Source organism: Mauremys reevesii, linkage group 5 (genome assembly GCF_016161935.1).
Source record: "Mauremys reevesii isolate NIE-2019 linkage group 5, ASM1616193v1, whole genome shotgun sequence".
Lineage (NCBI taxonomy): Eukaryota > Metazoa > Chordata > Testudines > Geoemydidae > Mauremys > Mauremys reevesii.
Window position 1 is genome coordinate 32,663,048 of NC_052627.1, and position 19,969 is coordinate 32,683,016.

The window sequence follows — 19,969 nt, forward strand, 5'->3', positions numbered from 1 at the left end:
AAGGGATTTAGACACCTGGAGAGGCACCAAAGTCCGCCATGTTGGTACCCTGACATTTTCAAAACTGCAGCGCTGGTGTTGCCTGATGCCTCAGTTTTCACTGATCAGCATTTTCAAAACAGCCTAAGCTACTGCCATCCCACAGTGAAGGAGCTGTGCCCAGCCCTACCTTCAGCCAAAGCCCAGGAGGCCCCAAAGTGGAATTTTTAAACTAGGTAGGAAAATGCCTATTTTGACAGCAGATCCCAATCCTGTAGGTGTGCTGTGATATGTGTCCATTGCCTGATATGTGTCAGTTGCTGCAGTAGGAGGGCTGGATGCAGGCCACCAATAGGTAGGAGAGTAGCACAGCGCACGCAAAAGACAGATGAGAGCACAGGAAAACTTTGGGTGAGTGTGAGAGAGGTACTGAGGGTGAGTGTGTGTTTTTCACCTGCCAGGGCATGGGCTTGCTAAGTGGCTGAGCTGGCTTAGATGCTTAACTCCAGGAGAGGGTTCATGGCTGAAGATCCTGAGTGGAGGGAGCTGCTTATTTCTGTATCGGCCAGGCATACCAGCTTCTTGAGCACTTATGCCCCTTTCGTCTCTCTGTCCTCCTGGCTGGTTTATGTGGCTCCCCACTCAGCTTGCTGGCTTCTAAAATGTCCTTTCCTTAGGCACTTTAATATCCCTCTACAGGGAGTCTAGGCAGCATGGTCATCCAACTTGAAAATTCCACTAGGCAATGTTCTGCCTCTAAAAATCTGAGCCCAAGAGTAATCAGCTACAATACTAAACAGGGACTCAAGAGACCTGAGTCCTATTCTAAGCTATGTTACTGACTGATGGTGTGACCTTGGGCAAACACTTACCTTCGTTATGCTGTGCCTCAGTTTTCCCATCTGTAAAATGGGGCAATGAGACTTTCCCGTCTTTATAAAATGCTTTTTAATTTATGGTAGAAAAGCCCTACAGAAGTGCTATGTGTTTATTCATTCTTATTATACAGGAATCAAAACCAGTAGAGATCCTCTTTAAGGATTAATAAAGATCAGCATTAAGGTGTCAAAATCTAAAGGAATCAACATTGTGCAGATCAGTTTATGGAGTAATATCGGCAGGGAATCAGCAGTAGGACCAGTTCAACTCTGAGGACAGAGATGGATCTAATTTAAGGATCAGCGTGGATCTGTTTAAACATAAGCCATAAGGATCTGAGTTAGGGATCAGCAGCTGTAGGGCTCTTGTACAAATAGATGCTGCAGCCCAACCCATGTTGTCCAGGCAGTAGGTGGTGTACACACCCCTGGGTTTGAGTTGTGTGTAATCTTTTGCTTCCAATTAAAAAAAAGAAGCTATATTTTCCTTAGCCTAGAGGCTTCAATTTCTAAACGCTGACTTCCCACCCCAGTTTTGTGCCTTCATTCTTTATTTAGCAGGGAAAAATTTTTTTGGTTAGTTTGTTTATTTCGTGATCTTTTTTTCCCGTCCTTGAAACTGATGAAGTTGGCCACGACTTTTTTCTAAACAGAGCATCATCATGTATGAAAAAGTTTGACCCTTCAAGGGAGAAGTGGGAGGAAGACATTGAATCACCTCTTTAGCGGCCAGTTATTTCCAGTTTTTTTTAATAGAAATTAGCTAGATAGCCATTGACGTAGATCAACGGTGTTTGCAATTCTCATGAGTCACGCACCCATTCGCGGCGAAGTTTGCACTAGTTAGTGCTTAGAACGCCCCTCCCCGCAGTCACGTGGCTACGCGAGACTCTGGGTTTTCACTAGGAAAAGTGTCTGGGGCTTGAAATAAAAAATGAGACTCCAGAGGCTCAAGAGCAAGAACGCAAATAAAAACTCCCCGCTGACTGCCTTATTTTTAAGCCCACCCCAAAACGGGGCACTCTTGGGGCTGAGGACGTGGCCAGCAGCGGGGGTAGGCGAGCTGCCCCAGAAGCCCCTCCAGCAGGTGTCAGCGGGGTGAGCCCATCCTGCCGTTCCCACGGTCCCGGCTGATCGCTCCCAGGCCAGGGCTGCGAGAGGCCTGGGGCTCCCGCTACTCACGCCGGCTGCCCCTCCGCACCCCACTTCTGCAGCAGGGCAGAGCCAGCCAGGGCCGCGGCGGCCGCCGAGCATGCTCAGACCGCCGGCCCGGCGCAGGAAGCGGACGGAGCTGGGGCAGCGCCAGCGCCAGCATGCGTGCGGGGCTCGGGCAGGCCGTGCGGGGGCTGCTGCCGCTGCTGCTCTCGGCTCGGAGCTGCTCCTGCTCCGGAGCCGGGGGGAGGCTGCCGCGCCGCAGCTGGCTCAGCACCATGGCCCAGTGCAGCACGGAGCAGCGGGGGCGGCCCCACTCGCCCGAGTTCCGCCTCTACTTCAGTAAGTAGCAGCCCCACCCCCCCCCCGGGGCTCCGGGCGCCGCAGCCTCTGGCCGGGGAGGTGCGGAGGAACGCGGGGTGGCTGCGAGCTCAGGGACGCTGCCCCCTGCCAGCCGTAATTGGGGGGCGCTCCCTAAAGCGGGTGAATGGGGAAAGCCAGGATCCCCCCCAGGACATGCTTTAGAGCTTAACTAGGAAACTTGGCCTGGGGTGTTAGCATAGGCACCCCCTGTTGCTGCCCCCCTCCACCCCGGGGCGCTGGAGCATTGGGTTGAAACCTACAGGCTTTTGCTACAAATGAATAAAGACCAAGATGTGGCTAGATGCATTAGCCCCTCCTAGGCCTGGAGAGTTGGCCTGTGCAGAGGGCTTTGTCTCCAGCCCTGCAGGGAATTTGAGTGTCCCAGAGAAACAGCTGAAGGCTTGTCTCCCCAGAGGGTGACTTTAAAAAAAAATAAATAAAAAAAATACAATAAAATTAATCCAGTACAAAGGAGTCTCTTGTGTCCCAGTGGGTGAGACTTGTGCAAGTGAAGGCCTTTCAGCCACCAGCAGCCCCACTATGGGGCAAAACACACATCCGAGAATGAAGATAGAGTGACCAGATGTCCCAATTTTATAGGGACAGTCCCAATATTTGGGGCTTTGTCTTTGATGCCAATTACCCCCCACCCTCTGTCCCGATTTTTCACCCTTGCTCTCTGGTCACCCTAAATGAAGAAGAGAAGATAATTACAAATAAAAAAAAAAACACGTAGGAAACTTTTTTTTTAAAGCAGTGCATGAGTTTAATTGCTTTGGCAGGAATAACAGTGTGTAGATTCTGTCTTGTGAGTCCACGCTCCTGATGTAATAGTAGTGAATGCTCCAAATGTGCTCGTAGTAAAGGGAAATTTTACATTTGAAATGAGGATAGCTATTTTACTGAGGGTCGGCTGAGCAGTCAGCATGTATGAAAGTGTGAACGAAGCTCTCAGACCTGTCAAGACAGAAGTACCTCGTGTGACAAGGTGGGTGAGGAAATATATCTTTTCTTGGACCAGCTTCTTTTGCCTCACTCATCTTGTCTCCCTAATGCCTTGGGACAACACGGTTACACCAACATTGCAAACAAAAAGCTAGTGTGGTTACTTTCAATTTCACACTTCCTTTTTTTTAATAGTTATGAAGATTTAAAAAAAGCCACTTTCTGATTTTGCTCTTAACACTGATTTTTGTACCATTGTCATTCCATTACGTTCAGTGGAGTCACTTCTGATTTACATTGCTGTGAGAGAAATGGACAGATGTAAATGGTCAGTTGCGCCCTGTCAGAAATCTGTCACCCTGACTCGAGGTTGGGTGCGATAGGCTTGATCTAGTGACTGTCACTTCAGTTTGAACAGTGGCCTATGAGTAGGCCCCTACCAATTTCACTGTCCATTTTGGTCAATTTCACAGAAGATTTTAAAAATCGTAAATTTCATGATTTCAGCTATTTAAATCTGAAATTTCACAGTGTTGTAATTGTAGGGGTTCTGACCCCAAAAGGAGTTGGGGGCGTGTGTGGCAAGGTTATGTAGGGAGGGTTGCAGTATTGGCAGCTGGGGAGTGGCAGCCGCTGGCTGGGAGCTTGACTCTGACGGCAAAGCTGCCATTAGCAGAAGTAAAGGTGGCATGTTATGGTATTGCCACCCTTACGTCTGCACCGCTGCTAGTGGGGCGCTGCCTTCAGAGCTGGGTGCCCAGCCAACAGCCGCTACTCTCCAGCCGTCCAACTCTGAAGGCAGTGCAGAAGTAAGGGTGGCAATACCGCAACCTCCCTAAAATAAGCTGATTTTTATCAGCAACTGATTAAAAACTGCAACTCCCTATTGGCTCAGGACCCCCAGTTTGAGAAATGCTTGTCTCCCCTGTAAAATCTGTACAGTATAGGGTAAAAGCACAAAAAAGACCAGATTTTGTGGCGAGAGATCAGATTTCATGGTCCGTGATGCATTTTTCATGGCCATGAATTTGGTAGGGCCCTACCTATGGCTAAACTTTGTCTTTTATTTGCTGGAATGTAATACCATATTTGTACAACATTTGCATAACAATTGTTTCTGTATTAATAATAATAATATATGGAGATATACCTATCTCATAGAGCTGGAAGGGACCCTGAAAGGTCATTGAGTCCAGTCCAGCCCCCTGCCTTCACTAGCAGGACTAAGTACTGATTTTGTGCCGGATCCCTAAGTGGCACCCACAAGGATTGAACTCATAACCCTGGGTTTAGCAGGCCAATGCTCAAACCAATGAGCAGCAAAGAGTCCTGTGGCACCTTATAGACTAGCAGACGTTTTGGAGCATGAGCTTTCGTGGGTGAATACCCACTTCGTCGGAGCTATCCCTACCCCATATTGCAGCGGTAGATGTATAAATTGACCATTTTATCATAAAATTTGCAGTTTGACTCCAGAAAAGACTTTGTTACAACATAAATCCCCCGGCAAAGCAGTGTTTCAGTTTAAAATACTCATAGACCCTTGTCTGTCTCTAATGATGGAAGCAATAGGGACATATTTATTAGTAATGTGGACATCTTTCAGCATGTTTGGTTTAGATTTGTAACAATTGTTTTTTTGTCTCGCAGAGAATGCGGAGGGTAAATATATTTCCCCGTTTCATGACATTCCTCTGTTTGCTGGATCTAAAGAGGTATATGTTAGACTCAAATGCAGTTATTATTTCTTGAAATGGTGGATGTTGTGTCCTCTAATGGTCAAAAGCAGGTTGATTTTTTTTTTCTTTTCAATAGAAATCTTGTTTTATTTTTAGCAATTATTACAATAGATTCATATATTTTAGGACCAGAAGGGACCTTTATGATCTATGGCAGGGGTCTCAAACTCAAATGACCATGAGGGCTAGTTCATTGGCCCGAGGGCCGCATCACTGACACACACCCTCTCACTACCCCCGGCCCTGCCCCCACTCCACCCCTTCCATGAGGCCCCGCCTCTTCCCACCCCTTCCCTGTCCCCGTTCCAACCCCTTCCCTGAAGTTCCCACCCCAATACTGCCCCCTCTCTGCCTCCAGAGGGTGCATGAGGGGTGTGGTGGGGGCTCAGGGCAGGCAGTTGAGGTGCAGCAGGGGGTTGGGGTGCAGGCAGGGGGCTCAGGGTGCAGAAAGGGTGTGGGATGCAGCAGGGGGTTCAGGGCGGGGGGTTGGGGTGTGGGATGCAGCAGGGGGCTCAGGGCAGGGGGTTAGGGTGCAGGAGGGGTGTGGGATGCGTCAGGGAGCTCAGGACAGGGTGTTGGGGTGCAGCAGGGGATTGAGGTTCAGGCAGGGAACTCAGGGCAGGGAGTTTGGGTGCAGCAGGGGTTGGGGTGCAGACGGGGTGTGGGATGCAGCTGGGGGCTCAGGGAACGGGGTTGGGGTGTGGGGTGCAGCAGAGGGCTCGGGGCAGGGGGTTGAGGTGCAGACAGGGGCTCAGGGCAGGCAGGCAGGGGCTCAGGGCAGGGGATTGGGTGCAGAAGGGGTGTGTGATGCAGCAGGGGGCTCAAGGCAGGGGGTTGAGGTGCAGGCAGGGGGCTCAGGGCAGGGGATTGGGGTGCAGAAAGAGTGTGGGATGCAGCACGGGGCTCAAGGCAGGGGGTTGGGGTGTAGCAGGAGGCTCGGGGCAGGGAGTTGGGGTGCAGCACGGGGTTGGGATGCAGGCAGGGGGCTCAGGGCACGGGGTTGGGATGCAGGCAGGGGGCTCAGGGCACGGGGTTGGGATGCAGGCAGGGGGCTCAGGGCAGGGAGTTGGGGTGCAGGGTGCAGGAGGGCTTCGGCTCTGGGGTGGCAGCGGCGCACACCGGGGCCAGGGCAGGCTGCCGGCCCCAGCCCTGGCCCTGCTCCGCTCTGGGAAGTAGCTGGACTGACGGGGCTGCAGGGCTCTGCACGCTGCTTGCCACGCCTCCAGGTACCTCCCCGGAAGCTCCCATTGGCCGCGGTTCCCCATTCCCGGCCAATGGGAGCTGCGGGGGGCAGTGCCTAGAAGCCAGGGCAACACAAGGACGGAGCCCTCTGCTTCTCCTCCCCCCACCCCGCCGGCCGCAGGGACGTGATGCCAGCTGCTTTAGGGAGTGTTGCGAGGGGGCAATTCCGCAGGTGTAGTTTCCCCACCCCTCACCTGGAGGTAGGCCGGGGCGGGCGCAGGCCACAGGAAATAGCTCCGCGGTCCGCGTGTTTGAGACCCCTGATCTGTGGTGACTTCCTCCATAGTACAGACCATAGAATTTCACCCAGTAATTTCTGTGTTGAGTTCAATAATTTCTGGTGGAACTGGATTGTGTCTTTTAGAAAGATATGCAGTTTTGATTTAAAGACTTTCAAATGATAAGTCCACCATATCTTTTGGTAACGTGTTCTAGTCGTTAATTACCTTGGCTGTTAAAGTTCTGTGCTTATGTGCGCTAATTTAGAATACTGTTACTATTCCTAAATCACTTTTTGTTTCACCAACCCATGCAAATTGCTATTTTTCTACAGTACCAGCAGTTTTGCAGTAGAAGAGGCTTACACAATACATATTTATGTGAATGGTATATTTCTTTAATTCCCAAAAGACATGTTGTAATTTGAAGGCAGCAATAATGCCCAAGAGAGGAGTGGTAATCGCACCTTTGGAGAATTACAAGGCATGAGGTGCAGCCAACCACTTTCACGTATTGTTAGCCATATTCCCTGGAGTTTCATTATTGCTATAGTGAAATGCCTGTTTTCTACGTCATCTGTGAAAACTGCCAGCCTTCAGTTTAGTCTGAGAAGAGGTTTGCTTATTATGGCGTACTAGTTCCAAAAAATAGCTTGGGAAATTTTCAGCCTTTAAGGTTTGTTTCCTCAACTATTCAGTTGATTTGTAGGATGGAACACTGAGAAAAATTTGCAGCCCTATCATGTGCCCAGAGGGGTTTTCCTAAACAGATAAATGCTACATCAATATCATTCTGTTTAATCATTTACAACCAGGGCTTGAAAAGTGTACCTGATGCCTTTGTGTGGGAGGACTAAACCTGCTGGTGAGAGGCTGATGGGAAAGACAAGAGTTGGAAGGCCTTACAAGGGAGGTCCAGGGGCCATGACTTTACTAGCACCTCTTACTATCCTTAGCTGCTGGGAGGGAGGAGGGTGCTGACATTTCCACTAAGATGCTGTCCCTGCATCCTCCTTTCAGTCTTTATTTAAACTTGCCTCTGGCAAGCAGATGTCTGATGAATTTGAAGCTCCTCCCATTCTGGCTGATGGACAAGGGAAGAAATTTCTGTTTCTTCTGTCTCTCCAGAGCCTCCAGGCTGCTGGGAGAGACATGGGTCTCCACTTTGATCCCTCTCCCAGCCTCCTAGATGCTGGAAGGGGACTGGAGAACAGGGCTGCCCAGAGGTGAGGAGGGGGAGGGCAAGTGGGGCAATTTGCCCTGGGCCCCGCGGGGGCCCGCACAAGAGTTTTGCGGGGCCCCTGGAGTGGGGTCCTTCACTTGCTCCGGGGGCCCCGGAAAACTCTTGCGGGGCCTGGGCCCCTGGAGCTTCTTCCACTCTGGGTCTTTGGCAGCAATTCGGCGGCGGGGGGTCCTTCCGCTCTGGGACCCACTGCCAAAGTGCCAGGTCTTCGGCGGCAATTCGGTGGCGGGGGGGTCCTTCTGCCCCGGGACCCGCCACCGAAGTGCCGGGTCTTTGGTGGCAATTCGGCGGCAGGAAGACCCCAGGCCCCCTGAATCCTCTGGGCGGCTCTGCTGGAGAATGAAGAGGCCTCTGCTACTCTTCCTCTCTTCCAGCCTCTGTCTTTAGAGTCCTCTTCACCTGTGAATAACTCCAATGCCTGCTGCTGTTTATAATGCAATTCACAGCTGTTGCAAGCAGCAGCAGGATGAAACTGACCTGGTTCTTAACAGTTTTGTGGCTTTCGACTGGGATTTGTAAAGCAGCACTGAAACTGACCGGTCTTAATTTCACTCAACTGGTGCTTGGCAAAGAAACTAGATTTGTCCCTTTCTGATTCAGGAAGATGAAAATGCATCAGTTCACATTTGGAAGGTTATAGCCTTTCAACCATTAGGAAATTTAAATGTTTTTTAAAATTAAAGTTACAGTTATAGAGAAATTGATGGCTTAGGTCCCCCCTCCTATTCTCAAGGACTAGCTTGCCAGTCATGAGTGGATTTTTCAAGCCCTTTTAAAAACTACTAGTATAGTCTGTGTAGAATGTAGAGTGTAGTAATTATTTATAGAAACACCATGGTATTCTTTTCTCTAACATGAATATATTTTGGATTTGACTCCTGTAAGTGAGCGTTCTAAATGCAAATTTTTCTTTTTCTGTATAGGATAAGGAGGTTCCTGCGAAGAGATCAAAGACTAATGGAAGTGAGGTACAGTTAGAAATTATTTTTCATTAAATGTAATTTTGCTATGCTCTGCTTGTAATGGACACATTAGCATGGGGCTTTCAGTCATGGTGGGGAAAATGAGTACCATGCATCTTTCACTGAATACAACTGATAAACCTTCAAATACAAATGCCATGGGATGAGGGACCTCAAAGGGATTTCAAGTCTTCTGTTCAAATGGGCAAAAAAGTCATTTTTTTTAGTAATCAAAATGTTCTAAAAGACAAGTGTTTTATATTTTTCAGTAGAAGCTTCTTTCTGACAGTTGTAAAGTTCATACATTGTATTTTCTCCTATTACATACAGAAGCCTGCTCAAGTAAACTTTCTTAGTAAAACATTCCCTATGTGCTCTGACTGCAGAGTAACATAAAAACAATTATAAATTTTTTCTGTTAGCACAGTGGTTTTCAACCTCTTTTCATTTCTAATGGAGGTGAGGACACCTTTGAAAATCACAGACATAGTCTGCGGACTCCCCCAGGGGTCTGCAGACCACAGGTTGAAAACCACAGGGATATTAAGTACGATGGGCCAAAACCCAGACTTTCCAGGTGTGTTTTGGACTGAAGGCGCGTGCTTTTCTGGGATGTGCGGCTGTGCACAGTAAAGTGCCCTGTGCATGTGCTCAGCATTGCTGCTAGTTAGAGAGAGAATGAGTACCCAAGGTTTGTTTGTGTAAATGTTTGTGAAGGAGTCGTCTTTTAAATTGTATAGTTTCTAGTAAAGGTTGTCTTGGGACCTAAGTGGGGGCATGGAATCATTTTAAGTATTGAGTAGAATGCGAAAGAAACAATTCACATTTTAAGGCTCAGATTTTCAAATATGGGTTCTTAAAGATGGGCTCTTAAATCCCTATTTAGGCACTGAAATAAGTTCTGAGTAACCAGCAATTATTAGGCAATATCTGTGTGATCAATTAATTGTATTTCAAATACCGCTAAATGGCATTTTAACTAGACAGAGCCACTCTGATTGTTTGGTTTCTAGCAGCACTTGAAATATTTCCTGCCACTGGTATGGTCCCGTGTACCATCCTTACACGTCCATCTGCTCACACATACACATTATTTCTCTCCCACTCATAATTCATTTAACCCACAAATACCAGTTATATGTACTATTTAAATTTCAGTCTTTTTTTTCTAATGCTGACGTAAGAATTATTTAAGTAGGAGCACAGTCATTTATAAATGCAAATAAAATATAAACATAAGGAGGAGCTATATAGCTGTATAACAGGTGATGAGGCATGCACTCACATGACATATGCTATGAATTATAACTCTAGCAGGCAGTCATGTATTCTGTTTCTTATCTGTCTAAGCAGTGTGTGACAATATCTGATCCTGATCATCTTGCAGAGCCTAATCTACAAAATGGTTAAAACTAGATGAAACTTCTGAGCTGTAACTTTAATATTTATACTTTAATATTTTTCCCATTTAGTGGAAATCTTCTTAAACTTGACTAAAATGACATCATTATTTCCTACATGCTATAGTCCTAATCCTACAGATGTCTTCAGAGGACCTGTCTAATATAGTGCTTAGTTAGAAGTTCAACTTCATTGAGTATTGTTTTTGCAATATCTTACATATGTTTTCTTTCATCAAAAAGGATCTCAAAATGCTTCATAAAAGTGGGTATATTACAAATTATGAGTATGTAATTCACTCAGAGATAGACAGACATAAAAGAATTACTTTGCTCACCTTTTAAAAACATAGCCATGTCTAGGATGAAGCATAGAAACTTTTTAACACCATTCAATAATATTACACAGCAGTTTAGGACAGGAATACTATATTCAGTTGAAAAGGCAAGAGACATTATGGATGGAAATTGTACAATAGATAACCAACCTGGCTACCTTTCCTAATCCCATGAAAAGTGGCATAGCTTTTTTAAATAAGCACATGTGCTCAGGATCTTGCTTATTTGTTGGCACTTCTAGCAGTACTGTGCCTCCTAAAACCATATGTTACATTATACTAGTCAAGTGTTTCTCTGGTAAATAATGTACATCCAATGGCAGTTTAGATATAGAAATAATCTGGCATAAGTCTCCTCAGTTTCAGATTTATTTAAAAGTGTTCTGAGCACTTGTGATATTGAAAAGGGGACTACAAAATATTGGTCTATCTTTTGATGTGCTTAATTCAGTTCTTCACTGAAGTATGGACATACATCTTAGCAGTTTGCAAGATCAACTTTCTTGGTTTGTTCTAATAAAAAAGGTTTCCCCAACTTTTTCCTGGTATGGGGCATTTTTTAGTAGTGAGGCCATATCGTGGGCCGCCTCCCTTTCCAAACTCCGATTTACTCTCAGATTTGCAATCACGTCAACCCTGTGTAACTACTGTAATTGCTAGCATGGAAAAGAGAATAAAGAAACTATTTATATATTTGAACTACTTAATGAGTTGGGGATGGCTGCTTTCCAGATGTTAGGGGAGATAATCACCCTTGGTCTCAGATCATTACCATTTTGTAATCTGAACCTGTGCTTTGTTTTAAGTACTGCAAGCACTGAAAATTCACACTCTCGCCCAGGTAAGTAGATGTGAAAAGCATCAAACGTTTCAAATCTCCATCTGTGAATGCTGGATGTTCTTCCTACAGTTGCAGTCACAATTCTGTCAGGGGCTGGTTCTGTAGTCTTCAGGGTATGTCTACACTGCAGTTAAACCCCCCTGGCTGGCCTGTGCCAGGTCACTCAGGTTCCCAGGGCTTGGGCTAAGGGGCTGTTTAATTGCGGTGTAGACATTTGGGCTTGGGCTTGAGCCCGGGCTCTACGACCCCGCGAGAAGTCAGCTGGCCCAGGCCAGCTGAGGTTGTCTGATTGAAGTGTAGACATTCCCTTAGCCCTGGTCTACACTACGAGTTTAGGTTGAATTTAGCAGCGTTAGATCGATTTAACCCTGCACCCGTCCACACGACGAAGCCATTTTTGTTGACTTAAAGGGCTCTTAAAATCGATTTCTGTACTCCTCCCCGACGAGGGGATTAGCGCTGAAATTGACCCTGCTGGGTCGAATTTGGGGTAGTGTGGACGTAATTTGACAGTATTGGCCTCCGGGAGCTATCCCATTGTGCTCCATTGTGACCACTCTGGACAGCACTCTCAACTCAAATGCACTGGCCAGGTAGACAGGAAAAGCCCCGCGAACTTTTGAATTTCATTTCCTGTTTGGCCACCATGGGGAGCTGATCAGCACAGATGACCCCGGAGTCCCAGAATCGCAAAAGAGCTGCAGCATGGACCAAACAGGAGGTACTGGATCTGATCGCTGTATGGGGAGATGAATCCGTGCTATCAGAACTCCGTTCTAAAAGATTAAATGTAAGTGCAGCCAGACACCAGGGTGGTTAAAAGAGTGTAGCAGGGTGTGCTGCGCATCAGAGAAGCCTTGAAAACCAGTTTCATGAGTGGCCAAGCTATGGTGTGAAAGTTCTGTTTGTTTCTCCTTGATGAAAACCCGCCCCCTTGGTTCACTCTACTTCCCTGTAAGCTAACCACCCTCCTCTCCCACCTTTCATCTCCGCTTGCAGAGGAAATAAAGTCATTGTTTCAAATTCATGCATTCTTTATTAATTCATCACACAAATGGGATAATTGCCAAGGTAGCCCGGGAGGGGTGGGGGGAGGAGGGAAGCACAGGGGTGGGGTAGTTGTAGGGGCATCCCCTAGAATGGCATGCAGCTCATCATAGAAGCAGGATGTCTGGGGCTCTGACCCAGAGCGGCTGTTTGCCTCTCTGGTTCTTTGATAGACTTGCCCGATATTCCAGGCAGGACTGAATCTCCATTAGACTGAACTTAAAGAAGGGAATGACCTGGAGTCACTCCCATTTATGTCCAGGCACCCCTGACCGACCTCACAGAGGCCAGCCAGGAGCACCCATGTCTGTCCAAGAGCCCCCGACCGACCTCACCGAGGCCGGCCAGGAGGAACCAGGAGACAGCAGCAGACGGTACAATGCAGCTGCTAACCGTCTTTGCTAACTTGCAAAGGCAAGGAGCTGCTGCTGTGTAGCACTGCAGTACCGCGTCTGCCAGCAGAACCCAGGAGATGTACGGTGACAGTGAGCTGAGCGGGCTCTATGCTTGCCGTGGTATGTCATCTGCACGGGTAACCCAGGAAAAAAGGCAAGAAATGATTTTTTGCTGTTGCTTTCATGGAGGGGGGCCCTGACGAAATGTACCAGAACCACCCGCGACAATGTTTTTGCCCCATCAGGCATTGCGAGCTCAACCCAGAATTCCAGTGGGCGGCGGAGAATGCGAGAACTGTGGGATAGTTACCACAGTGCAACGCTCCGAAAGTCGATGCTAGCCTCGGTACTGTGGATGCACACCGCCAACTTAATGGTCTTCAGTGGGGACACACACAATTGACTGTATCAAATCAATTTCTAAAAAATCAACTTATATTAAAGCGACGTAATTTCGTAGTGTAGACATACCCTTAGTGTCTTGTTGCGGGCAAGTTCCTAGAGGCCATAGTTATCTTTTAAAGACAAATATGAAATGTCACTCCCTGCTGCACTGAAAGGGCTTTTAATCAGCTCATCATTGTATGTGTCTTTGATGTTTTATTCACAGATGTTCTGTTTTCAGATGAGTCAGGTGTTCTTGAATACATACTTTTACTTCAAATGGGAAGACGTTTGTGGGCTTCAGTGAGGAAATTATCTAGGCACATCGAGATTATCCTCATTTACTTGCAGAGTCCCATAAGTTTTTTTTTTTTTCCTTAAATCAGGGCATCAGACATGTTCTCTGTGTTAAATAGCGTCACAGGCTGTCCTTGCAAACTCAAGCAGAGTTCCCTCTGTCAAGTGAAAACTTCTGGTAAATAAGCCAGCTGGGTGAGCCATAAGGGGTCATCAAAACAGGCAGGCGAGGCAAGTGAGTGACTTGACAGAGAGACTGGCACTTTGGGAGGGAGTTCAAAAAGGTGTATCAGTGCATTCTCATGGTAAAGCCAAGACATACCTGTGTGAAGGAGCGAACTTGGCAGCGTTAATCACTCAGCACAGCAAAAACATTAGGATTCATGGGATAAACTCTAAGGAAGTTAACTGTTTTCCCAGCAGCATCCTTCATGTTTTTCAGATATGCTGGTGATTTCCTTGTGATTAGGGCCTCCTGGTCTATACAAGGAGCCATTGGTGCTACAAAGCAGCTATATGTAACCAGACCTCTGTGATGCCATTGCTTGTGCTCCATCTGTGGAAACCATCACAATGTTCCCACTCAAGAACGCATTCCATATGATATTTGAAAAACTTCCCCTGCAGTTGTGCTGGTTAGCAGAGACAGAGAACAAAAGAAGTCGTCTTGCCCTCAGCCACCAGATTAATATTAATACCTAGGAGCAGTGATGAGCTCCCAAAATCCTAAGAACCGATTCCCTACCGGGTCCTTGGCGGCACTATGGCGGTGGCGTGTTCACTCCGGGTTTTCGGTGGCGTTTCGGCAGCGGGTCCTTCACCCAGTGTGAGTGAAGGACCCACCGCCGAAGTGCCGCCGAAGACCTGGTAGGGAACTGCGTGGTGAGTACAAACTCCACGTGCCTGTCTTTCCCCCCTCAACCCATGTCCTGCCCCCGACTGCCCCCTCAGAGCCCACAACCCATTAACCCCCCGCTCCTTGTCTCCTGACCACCCCCTCCCAAGCCCCCACACCCTAACTGCCCCCCAGGACCTCACCCCCTACCCAACTCGCCCTGCTCCCTGTCCCCTGACTGTCCCGACCCCATCCACCACCACCCCGAAAGACCCCCGCCCCCTTACCACGCGGTTCTGAGCAGGAGGAGCTCAGGCCCCGCTGGAGCCATGCCACTGCAGCGCTGTTCAGGGCCGATCCTGGACACGGCGTGCTGAGGCTCCAGGAGGGGGGAGGCGGGGGTAAGCGGCATGGTAAGGGGCCGGGGGGAGGGGGGGTTGGATAAGGGGCAGGGAGTCCAGGGGACAGGGAGCGGGGGGGGTTGGATGGGGCAGAGGTTCTGGGGGGCAGTAATCGGACAGGGAATGGGGGGTTAGGTAGGGGGGAAGGCGGAGGCGGGGCCAGAGGGGGAGCCTCAGAGATTCTCGTGGGGGCCCCTGCGGGGCCTGGGGAAAGGGGCAAATTGCCCCACTTGCCCCCCCCTCTGGGCAGCCCTGCCAACCCCTCCTCCCAGCCCCGGCCTGGCTCCCTTACCGTGCCGCTCAAAGCGGCAGGAGCTGCAGAGCTGCGCTGGTGCGGCAGCTCTGCCGGGGCGGGGAGCCTCCCCAGCTGGGAAGTCAGGCAGGCCGGACAGGACGGTGTTTGTCCACCCGCCCGCACCTTTAGCAACCGGTTCTACACCAGTTTCTAAATTTAACAACCGGTTCTTGCAAACTGGTGTGAACCAGCTCCAGCTCAACACTGCCTAGGAGAGAGAGTTTGCAAAGGAAGCCACATCAGTGAATTAGTGAGATTTAATTGCAAAGCTATAGTTGCTTCAAGCTTGAGAAGATTGATGCTACATTTTCACCAATGGCAGAGATTCTTCTTGGTCCTGGATCTTTCACAGCTTTAATGTGTCCAGCTGCGTGCTTATCTTGTCACTGAACATCACTGAAACCGTTTCTTTGTACAGCTTGAAGTTCAAAACTGTTCCCTTGTGCTATCAGACTCCCCTTCGCTTTTCAGTGCAAAGACTCACAAGATGAGATGTCTGCCTGCCTGTTGACTTCAGAGTGGACATTGCGCATTTTTGGCCATGTAGCTTTGTTAACTTATACTGGAAAAACTCCAGAGGCTTGTCTTTCAGGCCAGAATGTTTGGTCTCTAGATATAGCTGGAGATTGTTGGTTTGATTTTCATTGGCCAGCACCTCATAGCAAGTGATACATTGGGGATGGGGTTTATATTGTGAACAGGTCCATAGTAAGCACATCTCCATATATCTGTGATCATGTTTCATGGTAGTCCTTCTTTTCATCCCTCTTTTCTCTTCCGTAGTTGAAGGCACTGGGCTGTGGCTTGCTCTGTTCACTCTTCCTTAGACCTTCGGCTCAGGCCTGTGATGAGAGTTGGTAAAATCATAAATGAGCAGCAGCTGCATTAAATCGTCACAGAAGAGAAGCAGTTGAAGTATAGCTGCTGTCTTCTTTATCTGCCCCTGTCATGTTACAAAGCGTAAATGAGGTATGTCAGCAGGTCCAGAATGCTTTTTTTTTTTTTTAAATTATATTTTCCAAAAGCACTTTGCTGTACAAGTGGCTGCAGTAACTGCAGACTTTTTCTGGAAAAACTCACCATCCTTTTTGTTCCTCATTTTATCTCCTTCTCTTCCCATTGGTTTTGTTCACTTCCTCATTCTCGGCACAGGCTGGCCTGTGTTCTGCTTCCTCTTCTACTCAAAATTGCTTTATCCTTTAAAAAATTTCACAGCAGCCACTAAGCTCTCAGTTTCCCATCCTCCAGGCAAACATCAAATTTCTTCACCCCCTCTCCCCCGTTACAAATAGGTTCTAATCCCTGCCCCACATCCACTGGTCACAGGATCAGGTGCTCAGCAGGACTGGGGAAGGAAGTGAGCAGCTCAGCAGGGAAAGGGAGAGGAGGGTTGTATGTGAGAAGGGACACTTCAAGCCAGAAGGCAGCTTGTAGGGAGGTGGTCCAGGAAAGGAGCCAGAAACAGATTTCTTCATGTAAACTATTTGCAGCCCTGTTTCCTCCTCTCCTGCCCTTCCTGAAACTGCTCCTTTGGCTATGGGTTGCTCTTATATCTCATTGACAAAATATTGTAATTTAAGGGATACTACTAAAGATTTTTAATTGTTTTCTTCCTGTTGGCATATTGTATCTTAGAAACTAGAAAATGTAATGCTTTTATTTTTCCCCACTTGGCAACCAGTCATTCCCCCTCTCAGCTCCCAGGGTATTTAATGGAGCATAAGCGAAAATGACTGGACTCTATATTAATGTGAATGAACAATACAGTCTCGGTTCTTATATAGAAGTAGAGAATCTGTGTGTCCCTGAGAACTGAGAGGATCCAGCTAACATGGGCTGTCCCTGTCTGTATTACAAAAAACTGTTTTGTCCTGTTTTTTCCCTGCGTCCCAGCAGACTGCTGTTCCAAAGAAGCCACCACCCAGCAGAGCTGGTGAAACTGTAAGTAGGCGGTGTGAACAAATATGCACCCCAGGGGCCACCTCCATCCAGGTCTATCATACAGCCTGCCCTCCACGAAGCCCCTCACACGCACGTATGAGAGTCTGCACCATGTGGAGTCTGGGGCATTGCTCCAAGTTGCGAGTCTAGAGGGTGCTCACCATGTACAGGAGGCACCCGTCATACCACGGTTGGCATCTGTACTTCTGCTTGCTTCCCCTGTAACAGAGCGGGGCAGCACATTGTGGCAAGCCATAAGGAATGGTGGAAAGGCAGGACTGAGTCTATGTGATGGAGAGAATAAGAGGGCATGCTGGGAAGATCCAAGGGTGAAATCTAGGAAGGGAAGGGAGAGGAGAATGGAGAAGAGGAAGTGAGGGAAAAGAAGAGAAGACACAGCATAGAATATATGAGGGAGGAATGAGCAGCCTTTTCTCTCTTCCCTTTCATCTCCAGCTGTCAAATCCTCCTGTACATACCTCCCTGATCCCCACTAAAACCATCCCGTCATGAACCCTCTGCACCCAGGGCAAGGGCTCTGGTTAATCCCTGGAAAAAATTGATTGTCCCATAAACAAACTGTTTTTATTTTTAAACAAGGATTGCATGAAGCTATTAAACTCTTGTAAACATCCGCAGCAGCTGAAACTTGGGCAGCTCAACCTTTCAAAGGCCTTTTGAATTTTTTTTTTTTTTTTTGGCATATGAATTAATCTATTAGGCTGTTATATTTAGTGCTCTTGACCATTTGTGTTCAACCGATTTCAGAAATCCTGAGGGCCAGATTCTTGTCTGCAATAAATCAGTGTAGCTTCACTGAAATAACTTGTGCTACACCAATTTACGCTAGCTGAAGCTCTGGCTCCTTGACTCTCTGCAGGCCTCAAGCAGTTCTTGATCAATTTAGGTTTTTAAAAAATCTCTATATTCTCCAGATGCCACAGTTACAGATGCAGTCAGGAAAATGCACAGTTACAACACAGGTGTACGGCTAAATCTCCCGCAGTCTCCTTCACAACAAAAATAAGGCTCTGGTGGCAGTGAAAGTTTATCCTGTAATATTTCAGCAAGACTTTATAGGTCCTTTTCCTGTTGTAATTATGAAAGTCAAAATGATTATTTGTTTAGTCTTGTTAGCATTTTTTTTTTAAGCGCTCCACACCAGAATTGGCCTTAACATTTTTGGAGTGAGCCCATTAAACAGTGTTTTGCCATTTCTCCCCAACTGCGAGAGCCTGTCCCATCGTAATCGCAGTGCTACGCAGTAAGCCCAGTGGTTCTGGGGGAGAGTTAGAGATGGTTGTCAGACACCCCCCCATAACTGGCTCCTTGCATTCCTGTCCTTATCTGCTTTTGTCTCTTATCACACTTCCATCCCAATTTTGTCTCCTTCGGTGCTGCCAGCTTTGAACTATGTTCTTTCATAACTATGTTCTTTTTCTTCAAGATGCTCTTTACCCAGGGAATATTCTCACTTCACTGATTCTTAAGGACTCTGTGCTTTCTTCCTTGCTTATTAGCTTAGGTTGTTGACTTTTCAGGAGCTGGAGTCTGTCTTATGAATTTGGACAGCGCATTGTGGGCATGACCATTATACAAATTAATGTAGAATGTGTTTTGGGATCTTCTGGCTATGAGAGGACCATGAATTACTTGCGACCTTGAGGAAAAATCAGTGAGAGGTGACTGTTGAGATTCCCTCTTCCACTTTTTAGTTCATCTCTCAAATTTGGGGAAGAGGGTGCACATTTGGGACTGCAGAGGCTGGCGTTGATCAGACTATTGTATCAGCTCTGGAAATGTATTTGTTAGTTAATACAGCAGATCACTAGGAGCAAAAATCCGAGTACTTCATGTCAGTTTCAGGGTTAACTGCACCTTTGACACCATTTTTTCCCCCCTCCAACCCAGTCTTCCTTAAGCACCCACTTAAGGCTTAGGCTCCCAGCAATCACCTCTCTTGTGTGGAGACCTGTGTGTCTCTCCATCCAGACTGGGGATTAGGCTTGCAATCCCTCTACACCTCACTGTGATATCCCCAGCAAGCCAGTCTGGCTCACAGGCAGAACCTGTGTGTTGTTTTCTGTCCAAAGGCTGTGAACAGCCTATTGCCAGCAGTTACAAGTTATCTCACAGCTCTTTCTAAGTAAGCACAGCTATTCTTAAGTTAAAAGCATCACAGAGGAAACATATAAAAACAATTGAAGTTCCTACATGCTTATCAGAGATCACTCCAACTCCAGCATAGAGGTCTGGTAGATGTCAGTCTTTGCAGTCCTTCCAGGGGTTGGGTTCTCCTAGGATCCATGGTCCTGTCTGTTTGCTGAATCACAAGAAAGCCATGCATTAGTTTAAACTCAGCCTTTTTTGTACCAAAAGCCCTTTCTTTGTCTGTTGGTCTCTGGAAAAAGCAGTTTGACCTGGTAATTGCAAACCTTCTCAGGGAGAGATATCTTTCTAGAGGTGATTACAACCTGAGTGATTCACCTGAATAACCACCCCCACTGTTTTTATTTCCTGGAGAAACTGTGGTAGCCCATCCCCCTGGAGTTGAATACAACCCTTGGCCCACAATGATACAAAAACCATACCTCAACTCAAAACAATGTGGTCCCCAAAGAGGTTGCATGAGGTTGCAATATCTATTACACATTTTACATGCATGTAAGAAGTGTCTCTTAGGGTCCTAGGCAAGGTGACATTTTGGGACAAATTCAAGCCTGGTGCAACTCCAATGAAGTCAGTTTGGCGGTTCATCTTTCTTTTTAAGAAATCATGTTAGGCTTTGTCTACACTGGCACTTTCGTCATTAAAACTTGTGTCGCTCAGGGGTGTGAACCCCCTCCCCCCCGAACAACAAAAGTTTTAACGATGAAGGGCACTGTTGTGGACAGTGCTTCATTGGCGGGAGCCGCGCTCCTGATGAGGAAGCTACTGCCCCCCATTGGAGATGGTTTTATTTTGTTTCCTGGCGATAAAGAGAGCTACACAGTGCACCTTACAATGGCACGGGTGCAGTGGCACAGACATACTGTTGAAAGGTGCGCTGTGTAGACATAGCCTTATAGTTTCTA

At 47.5% G+C, this 19,969-nt stretch overlaps 1 protein-coding gene across 6 annotated transcripts in view; it reads left to right on the forward strand.

Annotated features, from left to right (window-relative positions):
* Positions 1–1,826: 1,826 nt before the first annotated feature.
* PPA2 (inorganic pyrophosphatase 2) overlaps positions 1,827–19,969 on the forward strand; it is a 49,993-nt gene continuing 31,850 nt past the window's right edge. The window contains exons 1-4 of one of the 6 annotated variants that reach the window (XM_039540752.1): positions 1,827–2,351; positions 4,968–5,032; positions 8,683–8,727; positions 16,851–16,895. In XM_039540752.1, the coding sequence (XP_039396686.1) occupies positions 2,171–2,351; positions 4,968–5,032; positions 8,683–8,727; positions 16,851–16,895 (336 nt within the window). In that variant the 5' untranslated portion in view covers positions 1,827–2,170. Of the gene's footprint in view, positions 2,352–4,967; positions 5,033–8,682; positions 8,728–12,057; positions 12,091–15,738; positions 15,924–16,847; positions 16,896–19,969 lie in introns of those variants that run through there. The other 5 variants (XM_039540751.1, XM_039540753.1, XM_039540756.1 and 2 more) reach the window with 5 other exon arrangements.